This window comes from Mchenga conophoros, linkage group LG15, assembly GCF_057382185.1.
Source record: "Mchenga conophoros isolate Kocher_MC1m ecotype Shallow Benthic linkage group LG15, M_conophoros_male_GT1.1, whole genome shotgun sequence".
NCBI lineage: Eukaryota > Metazoa > Chordata > Actinopteri > Cichliformes > Cichlidae > Mchenga > Mchenga conophoros.
In genome coordinates, this window is record NC_140540.1 from 33,343,894 (window position 1) to 33,358,675 (window position 14,782).

The 14,782-nt window shown below is 39.7% G+C and overlaps 2 protein-coding genes across 3 annotated transcripts in view; both read right to left on the reverse strand.

Annotated features, from left to right (window-relative positions):
- The window catches only part of ankrd6b (ankyrin repeat domain 6b), a 79,225-nt gene extending 64,821 nt beyond the window's left edge, over positions 1-14,404 (reverse strand). For both annotated transcript variants that reach the window (XM_085246583.1, XM_085246582.1), the window contains exon 1: positions 14,245-14,404. The gene's annotated coding sequence lies outside the window, so the exon portion shown is untranslated. The remainder of the gene's footprint in view (positions 1-14,244) is intronic.
- The window catches only part of LOC146558690 (uncharacterized), a 21,894-nt gene continuing 18,288 nt past the window's right edge, over positions 11,177-14,782 (reverse strand). Inside the window, exons 4-5 of the mRNA XM_085245911.1 lie at positions 11,521-11,706; positions 11,177-11,445 (exon numbers count right to left, since the gene is read on the reverse strand). Coding sequence (XP_085102037.1) covers positions 11,177-11,445; positions 11,521-11,706 — 455 coding nt within the window. The remainder of the gene's footprint in view (positions 11,446-11,520; positions 11,707-14,782) is intronic.

Here is a 14,782-nt window from a genome sequence, read left to right on the forward strand (position 1 = left end):
TTTCAAGGTCCTGCACCCATCCGTCGGTAAACTGTACCTGGGCTTGTTGCAGTGACCTGAAGTTACTAAACTTCATGAGTGTATGCACTCACTCCAAGAACCGTATGATTATAAATATGCATATAAATATGCTAAGATGAGATAGCTGACTTCATCTAACTAGCAAATGTTGTCCAGGCTACGTTGGTGATACAGTTTTTTTTAATGTGTATGATATTTTTGTCATGCGATTTTAAAGCTGGTCCTACAACCGCATCCAAGAATAACATGCAGCTTATCTCAGAACTGTCGGTGAAAATTATTCTTGGAGCTAGGTTTAATTGAGCTGCATTTTAAAGAGGTGCAGTTTCACAATTTGTGTATATTTTCTAAGTTCACTATTTTGTCATGTGTTGAGAAAAACACAGATTTTAAAATTACATGGTCTAATATTTACATTTAGCATAACTGCAACATTATTTTTTCTTTTTTTTTTTTAAAGACTCGAAAGGACTTGAAATTCAAAGTTTCAGACTTGTGACTTGACTCGGACTTTTACACCAGTGACTTGAGACTCGACTCTGACTTGCCTGACATTACTTGAGACTTGACTTGAGACTTGAGGATAAAGACTTGAGACTTACTTGAGACTTGCAAAACAATGACTTGGTCCCACCTCTGCTGAATACTTTGGATTACTTAATATATTATCATGCTGTTTACAACAATGTGATTTATTACTATTACTGAAGGTTCGCGGCTCTGAACCATAGTAAAGGGACCTCTGGCTAATACGTCGGGTTCCGTGTCGGGCTTGTAGCCGAAAACTACCTTTACTTTGTTGTCTGGGTCAAGTTTGCTAGCGAGAGACAGAGAGAGGCGTTGAAAGGCTGCTCCAACGGAACTTATTGTTTCGGAGGAAAACACGAACACTGTGTACAGTCGAGTCTTAATAGCTTACTTACAGCTGGGCTCGTCAGGCACTCTTTTTGGCTGCAGTGGTTATTATTATATTTACATGCTTCCAGCTCCCGTTTTTGCTCGGTGACAGCTCGTACTTTTCCTTTTTCTCCCTCCCTCGCTCACAGACACATTACGGGTACGGCAGTCCATTCTCCCTGCAGCACGGACTACACTGCCCATCAGGCTACATTCTTTAGAGCTATGCCTGTAGCATTCTGCCTATTAGCTTACCACACCAACAACAACAAAAAGGCGCTCTTTCACCCAGGAAACACAGAGAGAGAGCGTCACCCTGTAACCATGGCAACCGTAACGCTGCCACCTGGAACAACAGAACAGAGATGCCAAACAAACCCAAACAATCCTGACCCGCCACAATATGAAACAGGAAAGTACCGCCGAGTAATCCATTTATTTCAACAAAGTAACTGTATTCTAAATACCACCTTTTTAAACGGTAACTCTAACGGAATACAGTTACTCATATTTTGTATTTTAAATACAATACAATATTTAAATATGGTACATGTATTCCGTTACTCCCCAACACTGCCTATACGCATATGAATTTGAGTGGCACCCCATTCATATGCTGTTGACCCACACTTTGTAGCTTTAACAATTTTAACTCTTCTGAGAACAGTCATCTCTTGACAAAGTTGAAGACCTGTGCACTAGAGCAGGGCGATATGGCCAAAAATATTTATCACGATATATATTTGAAAATTTGCGATAACGATATAACTGACGATATAATTGATGCGAGACAAAATACAACTCCACAACATTACTAGCGCAAAAAGACAACCTTCCATTTATTTTCACTTAAACAAGAAGCTGGTTTTTATGTACATTAAAGCTTTATAAAAATTTAACAGTGCAAATGCAAATTCCTTGCTGAAAGTTTAACCAAAAGGCATTTCCAGTAGAAATGGGCTGACATATCCTGAGCATAACCATGTATAATATATACTGAAGTTAAAAAGAGGTGCTTTGCAACATTAAACTGCAGTGTGCAGTACGTATTTTTCGGACCATAAGGTGCACGGGATTATAAGGCACATTAAGCGAAACAAAGCAGTCAGATAAATCAAACTTTATTAAACTCATTCTTCTTGCTTCCTCCACTTCTGTACCATTGATTCATTAATGTTGAATTCTCTGGCAGCTGCTCTATTCCCATGTTGTTGCAGTATATTAATGACTAACCTCGTATTGTGGATGAATTATCTCAGTTGTTCTCCTGACTGAAGTTTGGTCCATTTACAGCATCCTGCCATGCGATTGCATTTGTCTCTAACCATGAGGAACCTTCACGTTAACTTTTATAAGTGGAAAAGTGTTAGTGTTCGTCCTCCAGCTTCACTGTTTATGTTGTGCTAACATAGCTGTGTCGCTAGCGATCACGTAGCACATCATTATATACCACCTAGCCCAACTTCAGTAACCCTACAAACGTCACTGCTGTTTAGTTTCCTGTCTTCATTTATGTTGGACGTGATAGCAGAGCTGTACGTTTGATTTTTTTTCAGAAATCTCTCAGTCAGAACATGCAATATCATGCTTAGGTAACTAGCGAAACTAGCGAGCTAACTTCCGCTAGCTTCCTGCTAACTTCTGACTCCGTTAAATGTAATACATTCTGTTTTCATGGATGCCTGGATGTTAAACTTCATAGTTACACCTGGTAAAGCAGCAATACTGATCGTTTTATTAAAGATGAAAGAATTTAGACAGTTTTTAACTCTCAGTAATGCTGCAGTGTTCGTTTGACCTGAAGAGGGGGGTTTAGGACCCAGATTATTCCCAGATTTAAGAGCATCTTAGTCCGACAAATACGACAATAACGACGGCCGCTTGCATGTTCTGCAAAAAAAAAAAAGTGCTTTGTCTGTATCTGACGGACAAACACCAAACCAGTTCCACATCGCTGAAGTTGCACCATTTTTACAAACCAATTCTGGTTCATCTGTTTCACTCAACAATCGGCCATGTGCGTATGAAAACAAAGGCACTGCGCATGCGCGTTTTACTCATATTCTATCGCGATATTTCATTTTCCTATCGTTGCCTAACATTATACCGGTATTACCGTGAACGGTATAATATGGCCCAGCCCTACTGTGCACACACTATGTGCCTCAGCATACGCTGATCCTCCTTTGTGAGCAGCAACAAATGACTGGGGAATATTTAGTGGCAAGGAAATTTCACAACTGGACTGGCAAGATGCAAAAGTGGCATCCTATAATGGTACTATGCTTGAATTCACTGAGCTGAGTTTGCACCCCTGTACACCACCTGTCAAAGAGGGCAGGTCCAGAGTGGTGGAGCCCAGACCCTCTACAGCCATATCAGGCTAGGGTGATGTACACAGTGTAGGAGGATTGACCAGCAGAAGCACATTACTAATGGTTAAGCTACTGAAGCCTTACACACCATGATTTTAGGTGTGTGAGTGAGATAAAACACAAAATGAGAAAAGAAAATGTTAACAAATACTCAAGCAACAGCGTTGCCAAACTTTACACCTTAACAGACAGCCGAGGGTCCAAAAGTCACCAAAAGTCACTTTTGTTTATATTGAAAACATGGTAACACAATGTACTACAGCACATTTATCATGTTCAACATATGACAGAAAATAAATATTATTTAAAATCAAAATTAACCTTTAAACATGGCATAAATAACAATTTAATTTATATTGTGATATGTATCAATATCGACTGATTTGAATTTTTTTTTCTCAAATCATTTTCAAGATTTATTTCCATATATACCAGCCCTGCTCCTGAGGACCTCCCCTAGGCCTGGCTCCAGGTTGGCGGTCCAGTAACCCCGTCCCTTACTAAAATGAAGAGGTCCTTCAGGTTTTGTTTTTCCTTAAAGACAAATTATCAAAGGTTTGTTTGTTTTGTGCGCTTCCCTTGTTTATTTGCTTGTTTTAACGTTACAGGAGTTTACTTGTTTGCTTGCTTGTGCCAGAATGTCAAGCAAAGATGAGTCAGCTTGGGTTAAAAATAGTTTAAGTTTTTAAAAAGATGCTTTTTTCAAGAGTTACGAAGAAACATAAACCTTAACAAGTATGTCCTGGAGGAAAATACCAGAAACTATGTGCTGTCAAGTGTCTGTTTCAGTCTGAAAAGTATCATCCACATGTAGTCGCGAAGAGAAAGCATTATAAAGCATTATAATCAGCTTAGTCGCTGCCGAAAATTTGTGCTTTTTCATGCAGAAACGAGGGCCTAATGCACTGCTGGCTAATCCTGAGGGCAGTCATGCATAAGAACCTTCTATCGTTAATGTTAGGCCAGATGTAACAGTATTTATTTAAATAAATAGTGCAGATAAAAACATAAGCATGAGAATGAAAATAGCATACAATATTATATACTCTCGCCCTATGACAGCTGGGATAGGCTCCAGCACCCCCCGCGACCCTGAAAAGGATAAGCGGAAGCGAATGGATGGATGGATATTATATACTATATTACCTAAGAAAACAGAAGAGCACAATAAACTGACCAATTGTAAGAATGTGCACATATGCATAAAACCCGAGTGTATGATAAACAGATACAAGTTTATGTCTAAAAGAAGGTGTTTCCTTTTTTTCTCTTGGCTGTATTCTACTTTGTGCCGTGGAAATACTTTAAATGTGGCTATATGAAAACACAAAGCTCCCAATGGAACATCGGGTATTTGCTTCCATAGTTATAGCAATAATGTGTGGTGTCTAAAGGACATTCATCTCTTTCGGTATTCAAGATTGTACATGAGAACATGTCATCAAAGCTGTTGTGTAACAATAGGACACAGTGCCAAGAAGGTTATCTCTGAGATTGTTAAAATAATACCCTAAACTGGCATGTAAACAAAATGCATCACTGCAGAGTTGGTCAAAAGTTGAGCTCGAGTGAAGACACGGTAGTATTTTGTATGTCTGAAAACACGTAAAAAAGTTGTTAGCAAGAGATAGATATGATTCAGCAAATGGATAACTAAGTAGATAAGTAAAGTTTATTTATTAGGCACTTTTCATAGACAGGCAGTCACAAAGTGCCATACACAAAAGATAAAAAAAAACAAGAATGCTAGGTACCAAAATAGAAAAATACAAAAGATTAAATAAAACACAGTAAAATTAACAAGTAGCTTTAAGATAAAATTATTAATCAATAAAAAAAACACTCAACAGAAAGCCTGTTTCAACAGAAAAGAAAAAAGATAACTGCTTGAAATCGGTAAGTTGGAATGAGACAATGAGATGTCAGTTATTTATGTTAAACCGACTGCACCGCCCTACACAGTTCTAACCACATCATCAAGTTCGCTGACGACACAACCGTGGTTGGACTCGTGAGCAGCAACAACGAGTCGACGTGCAAAGGTTTAGCAGCTGGCGTTCTGGTGCAGCGAGAACCTGTCACTGAATGTGAACAAAACCAGGGAGATGATTGTCGACTCGCTCCACCCACACACCACTCAGCATCCACGGTTCCACAGTAGAGACTGTTAACAGCATCAAGTTCCTGGGAGTTCACATCTCAGAAGACCTCACCTGGACCACCAACACCACCTCCATCACCAAAAAGGCCCAGCAGCACCTCCACTTCCTGAGACACCTGAAGCAGGCCAACCTTCTTCCTCTCATCCTCACCATGCTCTACAGGGACACCATAGAGAGTGTTCTGACAGCTGCAACTCCGTGTCGTTCGGCAAATGCAAAGTCGGCGATCTCGGCCAGCTCCAACGGATTGTTAAAGCAGCTGCCAAGATCATTGGAACATCTCTCCCTCTGCTACAGGACATCTTCCACAAGAGCTGCATCAGTGAGGCCTCCTGCATCATTCTTGATAGAGCAGGGCGATATGGCCAAAAATATTTATCACGATATATATTTGAAAATTTGCGATAACGATATAACTGACGATATAATTGATGCGAGACAAAATACAACTCCACAACATTACTAGCGCAAAAAGACAACCTATCATTTATTTTCACTTAAACAAGAAGCTGGTTTTTATGTACATTAAAGCTTTATAAAAATGTAACAGTGCAAATGCAAATTCCTTGCTGAAAGTTTAACCAAAAGGCATTTCCAGTAGAAATGGGCTGACATATCCTGAGCATAACCATGTATAATATCCACTGAAGTTAAAAAGAGGTGCTTTGCAACATTAAACTGCAGTGTGCAGTACGTATTTTTCGGACCATAAGGTGCACGGGATTATAAGGCACATTAAGCGAAACAAAGCAGTCAGATAAATCAAACTTTATTAAACTCATTCTTCTTGCTTCCTCCACTTCTGTACCATTAATTCATTAATGTTGAATTCTCTGGCAGCTGCTCTATTCCCATGTTGTTGCAGTATATTAATGACTAACCTCGTATTGTGGATGGATTATCTCAGTTGTTCTCCTGACTGAAGATTGGTCCTTTTACAGCATCCTGCCATGCGATTGCATTTGTCTCTAACCATGAGGAACCTTAACGTTAACTTTTATAAGTGGAAAAGTGTTAGTGTTTGTCCTCCAGCTTCACTGTTTATGTTATGCTAACATAGCTGTGTCGCTAGCGATCACGTAGCACATCATTATATACCAGCTAGCCCAACTTCAGTAACCCTACAAACGTCACTGCTGTTTAGTTTCCTGTCTTCATTTATGTTGGAAGTGATAGCAGAGCTGTACGTTTGATTTTTTCCAGAAATCTCTCAGTCAGAACATGCAATATCATGCTTAGGTAACTAGCGAAACTAGCGAGCTAACTTCCGCTAGCTTCCTGCTAGCTTCTAACTCCGTTAAATGTAATACATTTTGTTTTCATGGATGCCTGGAAGTTAAACTTCATAGTTACACCTGGTAAAGCAGCAATGCTGATCGTTTTATTAAAGATGAAAGAATTTAGACAGTTTTTAACTCTTAGTGATGCTGCAGTGTTCGTTTGACCTGAAGAGGGGGGTTTAGGACCCAGATTACTCCCAGATTTAAGGGCATCTTAGTCTGACGGCCGCTTGCATGTTCTGCAAAAAAATGTGCTTTGTCGTGTATCTGACGGACAAACACCAAACCAGTTCCACATCACTGAAGTTGCACCATTTTTACAAACCAATTCTGGTTCATCTGTTTCACTCAACAATCGGCCATGTGCGTATGAAAACAAAGGCACTGCGCATGCGCGTTTTACTCATATTCTATCGCGATATTTCATTTTCCTATCGTAGCCTAACATTATACCGGTATTACCGTGAACGGTATAATATGGCCCAGCCCTAATTCTTGACCCCTCACACCCCTCACATGGACTCTTTTCTCTCCTTCCATTTGACAGACGCTGTCGCAGCATCGGGACCCAATCCTTCAGATTTCAAGATAGCATTTTCCCACAAGCCATCAAGCTCTTGAACTCACTACCAGCTCTCCCACTCCCCCCCCCCCCCCCCCCCCCCCCCCCCCCCCCACCACACACACCCACACAAACCGTTAACTGCCTCTATTGCACTCCACATACCACTGCCTTTGTAATGCAGATGCTGCTCTATGGACAATCCTTACTCTCAGGAATTCTGCTCATGTTTACAAGCTGCCACACTGGTCACTTTAAATCACTTCAAGGTCTCTTTAAACCATTCAAACTGTAAATTGTAAATTTAAATTGTTATTGATCCTTTTACCTTAGTCTTAAAGTGTATATTTATTTCTTACTCTTCTTATATTTCTTGTTTGTCTTTTGCACAGAATGTAACTGGAGCCTCGTCGTCTTGTCTCCCTACATACTGTACTGTATATAGCGGATATGACAATAAAGTTTACTCTGACTTTGACTTTGAAACACAATTCTTACATTTGATTTCTTTGTTATATTATTTATCCTATTTATATCCTTTTATTTTGTATTCACGCTTTTTTTTATATACAGTGCATGCACCGTGCAGAGCCTGACCTTAGTGTAAGACTGTAAGAATCCAAACATCACAACAGAGAATATCAAACACTGTCCCATAGTGCGTAGAAATAAATTTGGTTAAAAGATCATGCTCTAATGAGAGAAGATCATTTAATGCCTGTGCAGTGCTGCAACCTCAACAGGACAAAAGGCTGCCAAAATTCACATTTTGGACAGAGAAGCGTAAAAGAGGCCATCTATGTCCAATATAAATAACCATAATTGAACAGGGGGAGTGAGTTATGACATCAACTGTTAGCCACCTACAATGCAATGCTACAATGTAGTCTTGAGTTTGTTTCCCAGGTGCCTCAATCGCCACTCCTTTTTTGCATCAGGTGACCTCAATAGGCCTGATGATATGATGTTTTCACTGATGGAATACTCTGGTGGTAATTACCCAATCTATTTTTTACAGCTTGACTAATGTGATGACACACATCGTTAATTAGTCCAGTAAAACAGCAAAATGTGTAAGAGAAGAGAGAAAGCTTGAAATGGACACACATGCAGAAGCCAACGTGAAAATAAGCAGACGTTACTAACACATTCACATGCATATACATATTAGCCACCTAGCTTAATTGTTTATTGATTAAGGGCCCTGGAATGTACTTCATACCTTTCTTGCAATGTCTTGGCTTTAAATATATTATCTCCCCTTGCTAATACTGCAACTTCTGCATGTGTGTCCATTTCACACTTTGGAGAGATAAAGCATGAAATGGACATGGTGGACCAGAATGCCTATTACACCCTGTGCTGTGATATCGGGTTGGATTAATCGCGTGTCAATGACCCTCCTAAAGGACAATGATTTATTACATGATTATGCTTTTTCTCCCACCAAACTTTCAACACAAGTCCACCTAATTCAAATTCATTTAAAAAAGTGTCTGTATGACCACCTCTCTAGTAAACTGGAAATATAATTTAATATGCATAAACAGATAGACAGGATCCTGATGATCTCCTTCTCTGTTTGACTCCAATCCAGCTGGAAAAGTGGCATGTTGGCTGTGGCACAGAGCAACAACATATCTCCACCCTCAGCAACCCCCTTCCCTCCCACACTTACACCTCTGATCCAATACACAAGCTTTAATCTTCCTGTATTCTAACCCTGTGCCCTATTTTCCAAAGCGCCCTATATCACAATCAGAATCCGAATACTTTATTATCAGAGAAAATGATGTGGTCAAAGTTGCTTCAAGACATTAAGAACAGTAACTAACTAAACTAAATTAAATTAAATAATTCTATAAATAATAAAGTAACAAAATATTACAAAATAGTATTAATGAATACAAATAATATATAATTACAATTATAAAAATCTATCATATTGACTTTGTTATTTTCTCTGTAGACGATATGCAGATATTAAGGCTCTGCAACTATTGCAGTGCGTACTTGTGCTTTAGATGGAGGAATTGTACAGCTAGATAGCCACAGGCAGGAATGAAAGATGAAACCATTCATGCATATTGGCCCAATTCCCTTAATAGTATTCACTGAGAACTTTAAAACAGCAGATGTAATATGAGACAGAGCAATGACCCATGCCAAAGAATTCATTCTTGAAGCTGACAATAAAGGTTTAAGTAAGACTAAGCAAAAGACTGCAGTAAATTCATTCATCATCAGAATAGTTTCCGATTGAGCTGCAGACTCATCTCTCTCAATCAAACTAACTCGGTACAAGCAAAGAAGTCTTCTCCATCACTAACATTGCAACAAATCCGACAGACTGTTGAAAAAGTTGCTCTATAACACAAAACTGGCCAAAACTTTTACAGACGATCTTTTAGCTAACTTGGGTTTGGAGAATATTTAAAATAGAAATGCTGCAATGCAAACTTGGGATATGAAGTTTAAAAGATGTGATCATTCACTATTGTTCAAAATGTCCTGTACCCCCAAATTAATTAAAGTGCCACACTAAATCACTGTAAATGTCACCGTACTGGATCTGTTTTTTGAATAATTAACATCCTTTGATTTAGTATTATTCATAGATTTGGTTTTCCTTACTGTTCTCCTTGTGTGTTTCATATTTGCCATGGTCTGTGTGTAGGCAGGCAGGAAAAAGGACCCAAGTGCAGGACTCGTGGAGGCAGAAGTGAACTCAAAACAACCACAGGTTTATTGCTGGCGAAATGCAAAACTCAAAATGGCACATGAACGGAACACACAGGCAGGAACGGTGGTACGACACGACAACGAGCGCTGAAGGAAACACACTATAAATACAGAGGCAAACACACGGGGAACAAGGACCAAAAGGGGAACACAGCTAATGCAAATTAACTGACGGGACCAGGTAGACGCAAAACTAGAAACATCAACATAAGACACAGACCTTCAAAGTAAAATAGGAAATCCATAGACAAAACTCAGAGGCACTGAACCAAATCTATATTAACCCTCTCAAGGCAGGCGTTGCCGATTTGCAACAGTTAAAAACTAACAACCTGATTACCCCACATACATATTTTATAAGTTTTTTTTTACTCAGAAATACCACTGCAGGACTTGGTTGTGCATTACCAACAAAAAGTTTAATTTGAGCCTGAGAGGGTTAAACACTAGAAATAACAAATTACAATAATAATACGCAAAACACTGAGACACAGACACAGGACCATAACATAGTCTTTAGGTTTCTGTTTCTACGCCTTCCCATGCTCTAGGTTTCATGTCTTAGTGTCTAGTCCGTGTCTTTGTGAATGTCTCTTGTTTCTTGTTTTACTTTTACAGTCTTGGGTCCTATTTCAGTTTTTTCAGTGTTTTCAGTTTTGCTTCCTCCCCGTTCGTTATGTGGGACCACTTCCAGCTGTGCTCTTCTCCTTTGTCTCATTCCCTCGTTACTCCCTTGTGTATTTAAGCCCTGTGTTTTCCTCTGCCCTTGTTACCATCATGTTGCTGTGTGTCTCTCCCTGTTTTCCTCGTTTCCCTGAGTGGTTCTAGTTAACTCACGGCTTAGGTTATGTTTTGTGTTTTATATTGCTGCCTCTTTGAGTTATTCCTGTGTGTGTTGAGTCCTGCCTTTGGGTCCACATCCTGCCTACCACAGCACTAACCTTGACAGAACGACGCAACCAAGACATGGACCCAGCGGACTCAGCCCGAAAGAGGTACCTTTTCAGGGATTCAGAGCCCGGTGAGGTGAGGTTCCCATGTCTTGGACGTAAGGACAATATCTGTTGGACTTAATGCCTTTGAGGCGATCCTCGGGCCTCACTTGCACCTTGCTGCATTCTGAGACGGCTGCATGCCCTATGCAGCTCCAGCCAGCTCCACCTCAGCCAGATGTTTCCACACCGTCTGGTCCTGGTTCTGCTTGGCCAGAGGTTTCCACACTGTCTGGTTCTGTACCTGTCTCTGCTGGGGGCTCTGGAGAGTCAATCCAGCCATCTGTGGCTTCCACACCCCCGCCTGTTTCTGCTGGGGGCTCTGGAGAGTCCGCTCAACTGCCTGCGGCTGCCACACTGCCACCTGCTCAGCTGCCTTCGGCTTCTGTTCCGCCACCAGGTTCAGCTCTATCTCTGCCAGAGGTCAACACGCCTGCCCATCTACATCCTGCACTGCCTGCATGTCCACATCCAACCACCTAACCACACCAACACCAGCCCCCTTCCAGGTCACCTGAAGATTTCCACTCCCATTTTCTTCCCTGTTGGGGTCCTGGAGGGTCCCTTCTGCACCACCGCTGCTTCCCACACAGTCGGCCTCCGGACCTGCTTTGGAGCTGCCGCCTTCAACGCAGTCGGCCTCCTGAACTGTCTCGTCGCAGGCGATCCCCAGAACTGTTTTTTCAATGTTGTGGACTCTGTTTTTCCCTCATGTCTCCATGCCTTGTCAAATAAAGCTGCCTCTTTGAGTTATCCCCGTGTGTGTTGAGTCCTGCATTTGGGTAACATCCTGCCTGCCATAACACTAACCTTAACAGTAAATCTACAACATGGTCTCTGTGGGTGACCACGCACGTGCAGACACACATATCCCATACACACAGGTAACTTTTCGCTCTGTCTTCCTATGTGCAATAGTACCAAGTGCAATCTTCCCAATATAACAAAGTATTTTATTCTATTTTGTACAGTATTTTTTTTTATTTAAATAGTATTTTGTTCTATTTTGTATAGTATGTTCTTTTTTTTATCTTATTCTATTCAATTGTTTTATTTCTTAATCTTTACTGCACTTAACTTGTGACCACAAATTTCCCACTTGTGGGACTAAAAGGTTTATCTTATCTTATCTGCCAAGGTAAATAGTAAATAGGACTACTTTACAGCAGTACTGGGGTATTTATTTTTTTCTAACGCAATGCAATGCCACTTAGGGCTGTGCGATATGACCAAAATCTCATATTCCGATATAAGAATTCTATCGTCCGATAACGATATAAATCACAAAAATGTAACATTTTCTGTAAATTCTGTGAATCTCGGGCAGCTCGACTTGCGGAAATTGTTTCCAGCTGCGCGTCATGTAGCTGAAGTCGAGTGTTTTAACAGATGCATGAAACTATACATTTCTAGACATAAGTTGTAACGGCCGCCGTTTTCTTTGTGAGTATTTATTACACAGCGTGCTGCGGGGAAAACCCTGTTCTAACATTTGAGTCTAAGGTTTATTTTTTAGCACCTGGCGGCTCTTTTTTACTTCTCATCCGTAAATAATCTGCTCTTTCACGTGATTCAGTTTATTTTGTCCGTCTGTATTGTGGTTACATTAAATATAAGAGAAAGAGAGAACTTTAAGAAATTAATATAGCCAGTGCAGTGACCATCAGAACGATGAAAAAATATTGCCGTAAACAGTTTATTTTGCGACACCACGAAACAAACGATAGCGTAAAATGAAACGATAGACGTTTTTATATCGTCATCCGATATATATCGTTATATCGAACAGCCCTAATGCCACTTCTGATTTGCCTATGTTTAACTTGAATAATTAGTTTTGAACAGGTAAATGTCATTTTTAAATCCATTAACAGTTTCTCAGAAAATACTCTGGCTTATCCCAAATATGCCAATTACCCTTGGGCAAGATAGTAACCCCACGTTGCTCTCCGATGCATCCATTGGAGTATGAAAGTGCGTGAATAGTCAGTAAGCACTTAAAAGCATAGAAGACAGTGCTTGTGTGAATGGGTAATGTGGCATGTTGTATATAGGAAGTAGAAAAGCGCTATATAAAAATCAGTCCATCTACCATCTAATCTACATACATATATATAGCACAAAGTAGAATTTCAGTTACCATCATATTCTAATCCTTTTCCCAAAATTTAAGTCAGTTTACACATGTTAACATGAATGAAATTACTGACAAAGAGGGGGGGAAATCAGTTTTACAAGACAAACGGCAGCCCTGGTGGAGTCTAGATGGGAAAATAGCATTAATAAACAATGAAGCTTTATGACAAATCACATTGTAATTCATCAAAGCTAGTTCACAAGATTTATTTTTTCTGTCTTCTGGATCCAGCTTACTAAATTGTACTAAGCTATCATTTTAAAATATCACTGATAAGCGTTTCCTAATTAGCTCATATCCCATATTAAATACCCTCCTTGCTTATCTTAGCCTAATTTATTTCAAAGTAGTTCTTTTACTCATCGGGTGTAGCTGAACTTGCACCAGCATGGGAACGTTGCAATGTGGATCCTGAATAATATTTAACTACTGCAGTTATTCTATTTCCATATACCCTTTACATTCACATCAAACTTATTTTGTAAACACTATAATTGTGCACACCGAGGGAATATCTTGATCTTGTTGAACAATAAACAGCATAAGTTACAACAGCTTTCTTACATGTACCAGGGTATTTCAAGCTATAAATGTAAAATTTGACAAAAAACAAACCTATCTGACAAACACTACTTTTCAGAATAATTTATACCAGAGAGGCCCAACGTAAACGACATATCCTGATATTTTTAAGTAAAACAAAGCCACTATAAACTTTGTTGTTACAGTTGTTGTAGTTCGACCTAAATAGAGCAGCTATCCGTCTTTTCCAGCCGAGAAGTTGAAAGGATACAAAAAATAAAGAACACAGAATGTTGAACTCAGCTGTCTATCCATGAAAATATTCAGTAAGTTAACATGATGAAAGTAATTGAGGGCGATAGGACTAGCTAAAATAATTAACATACTAGCAGTTATTTTTTCGAAGTAAACAGAATTACGTCCCTGCTGCTGCCGTAATTCAAGTCAGTCCACACGGAAGATTCATCCAATGTACGGAGTGTATACACCGTGTTTACAAGCCAGGCATTCAGATAAAACCACCCAAAGTAAAGAGAGTAAACGAAGAAACTCACCTCGGAGAGAAACGTCCACACGGAACTTGGATTTAGATTGAGTTTCACTGTTTGCTAGTTTCACAATCTTGTGGACTGGGAAATTGAGTGAAAACAGTCTTTAGCTACTACCGTAACTGCGCACCGCTTTTGCAACCCCCTCCCTCTCTGTCTGCAGTTCACACACAGACCATGAGTGCTGCTAAACCGCACACTTTGATTCCTCTGATAGAATCAGTTTTCTTTCCGACATTATCTCATATTTTTGACCCGAGTTTCTCCAACGGGAGTACCAATAATTAGACAGTTGAAACACGCGTTGGCTTTACAGGCAGAATCGAGAAACTGTTTAACTTTAACTGATTTCAGGATTCAACCATTTCATTGTTATCTTCCATTCTATCGCCTGTGTCTGAAGAGGAAAACACCAGAGTGATAATATAGCACATATTAATTCAATTAATTTGTTTTACAGTATTCTTGTAAATATTGTAGTTATTGAATATTTAAACTTGTTTAATTGAAGTTCATAATTATTCTAAAACTATGACATTGACAG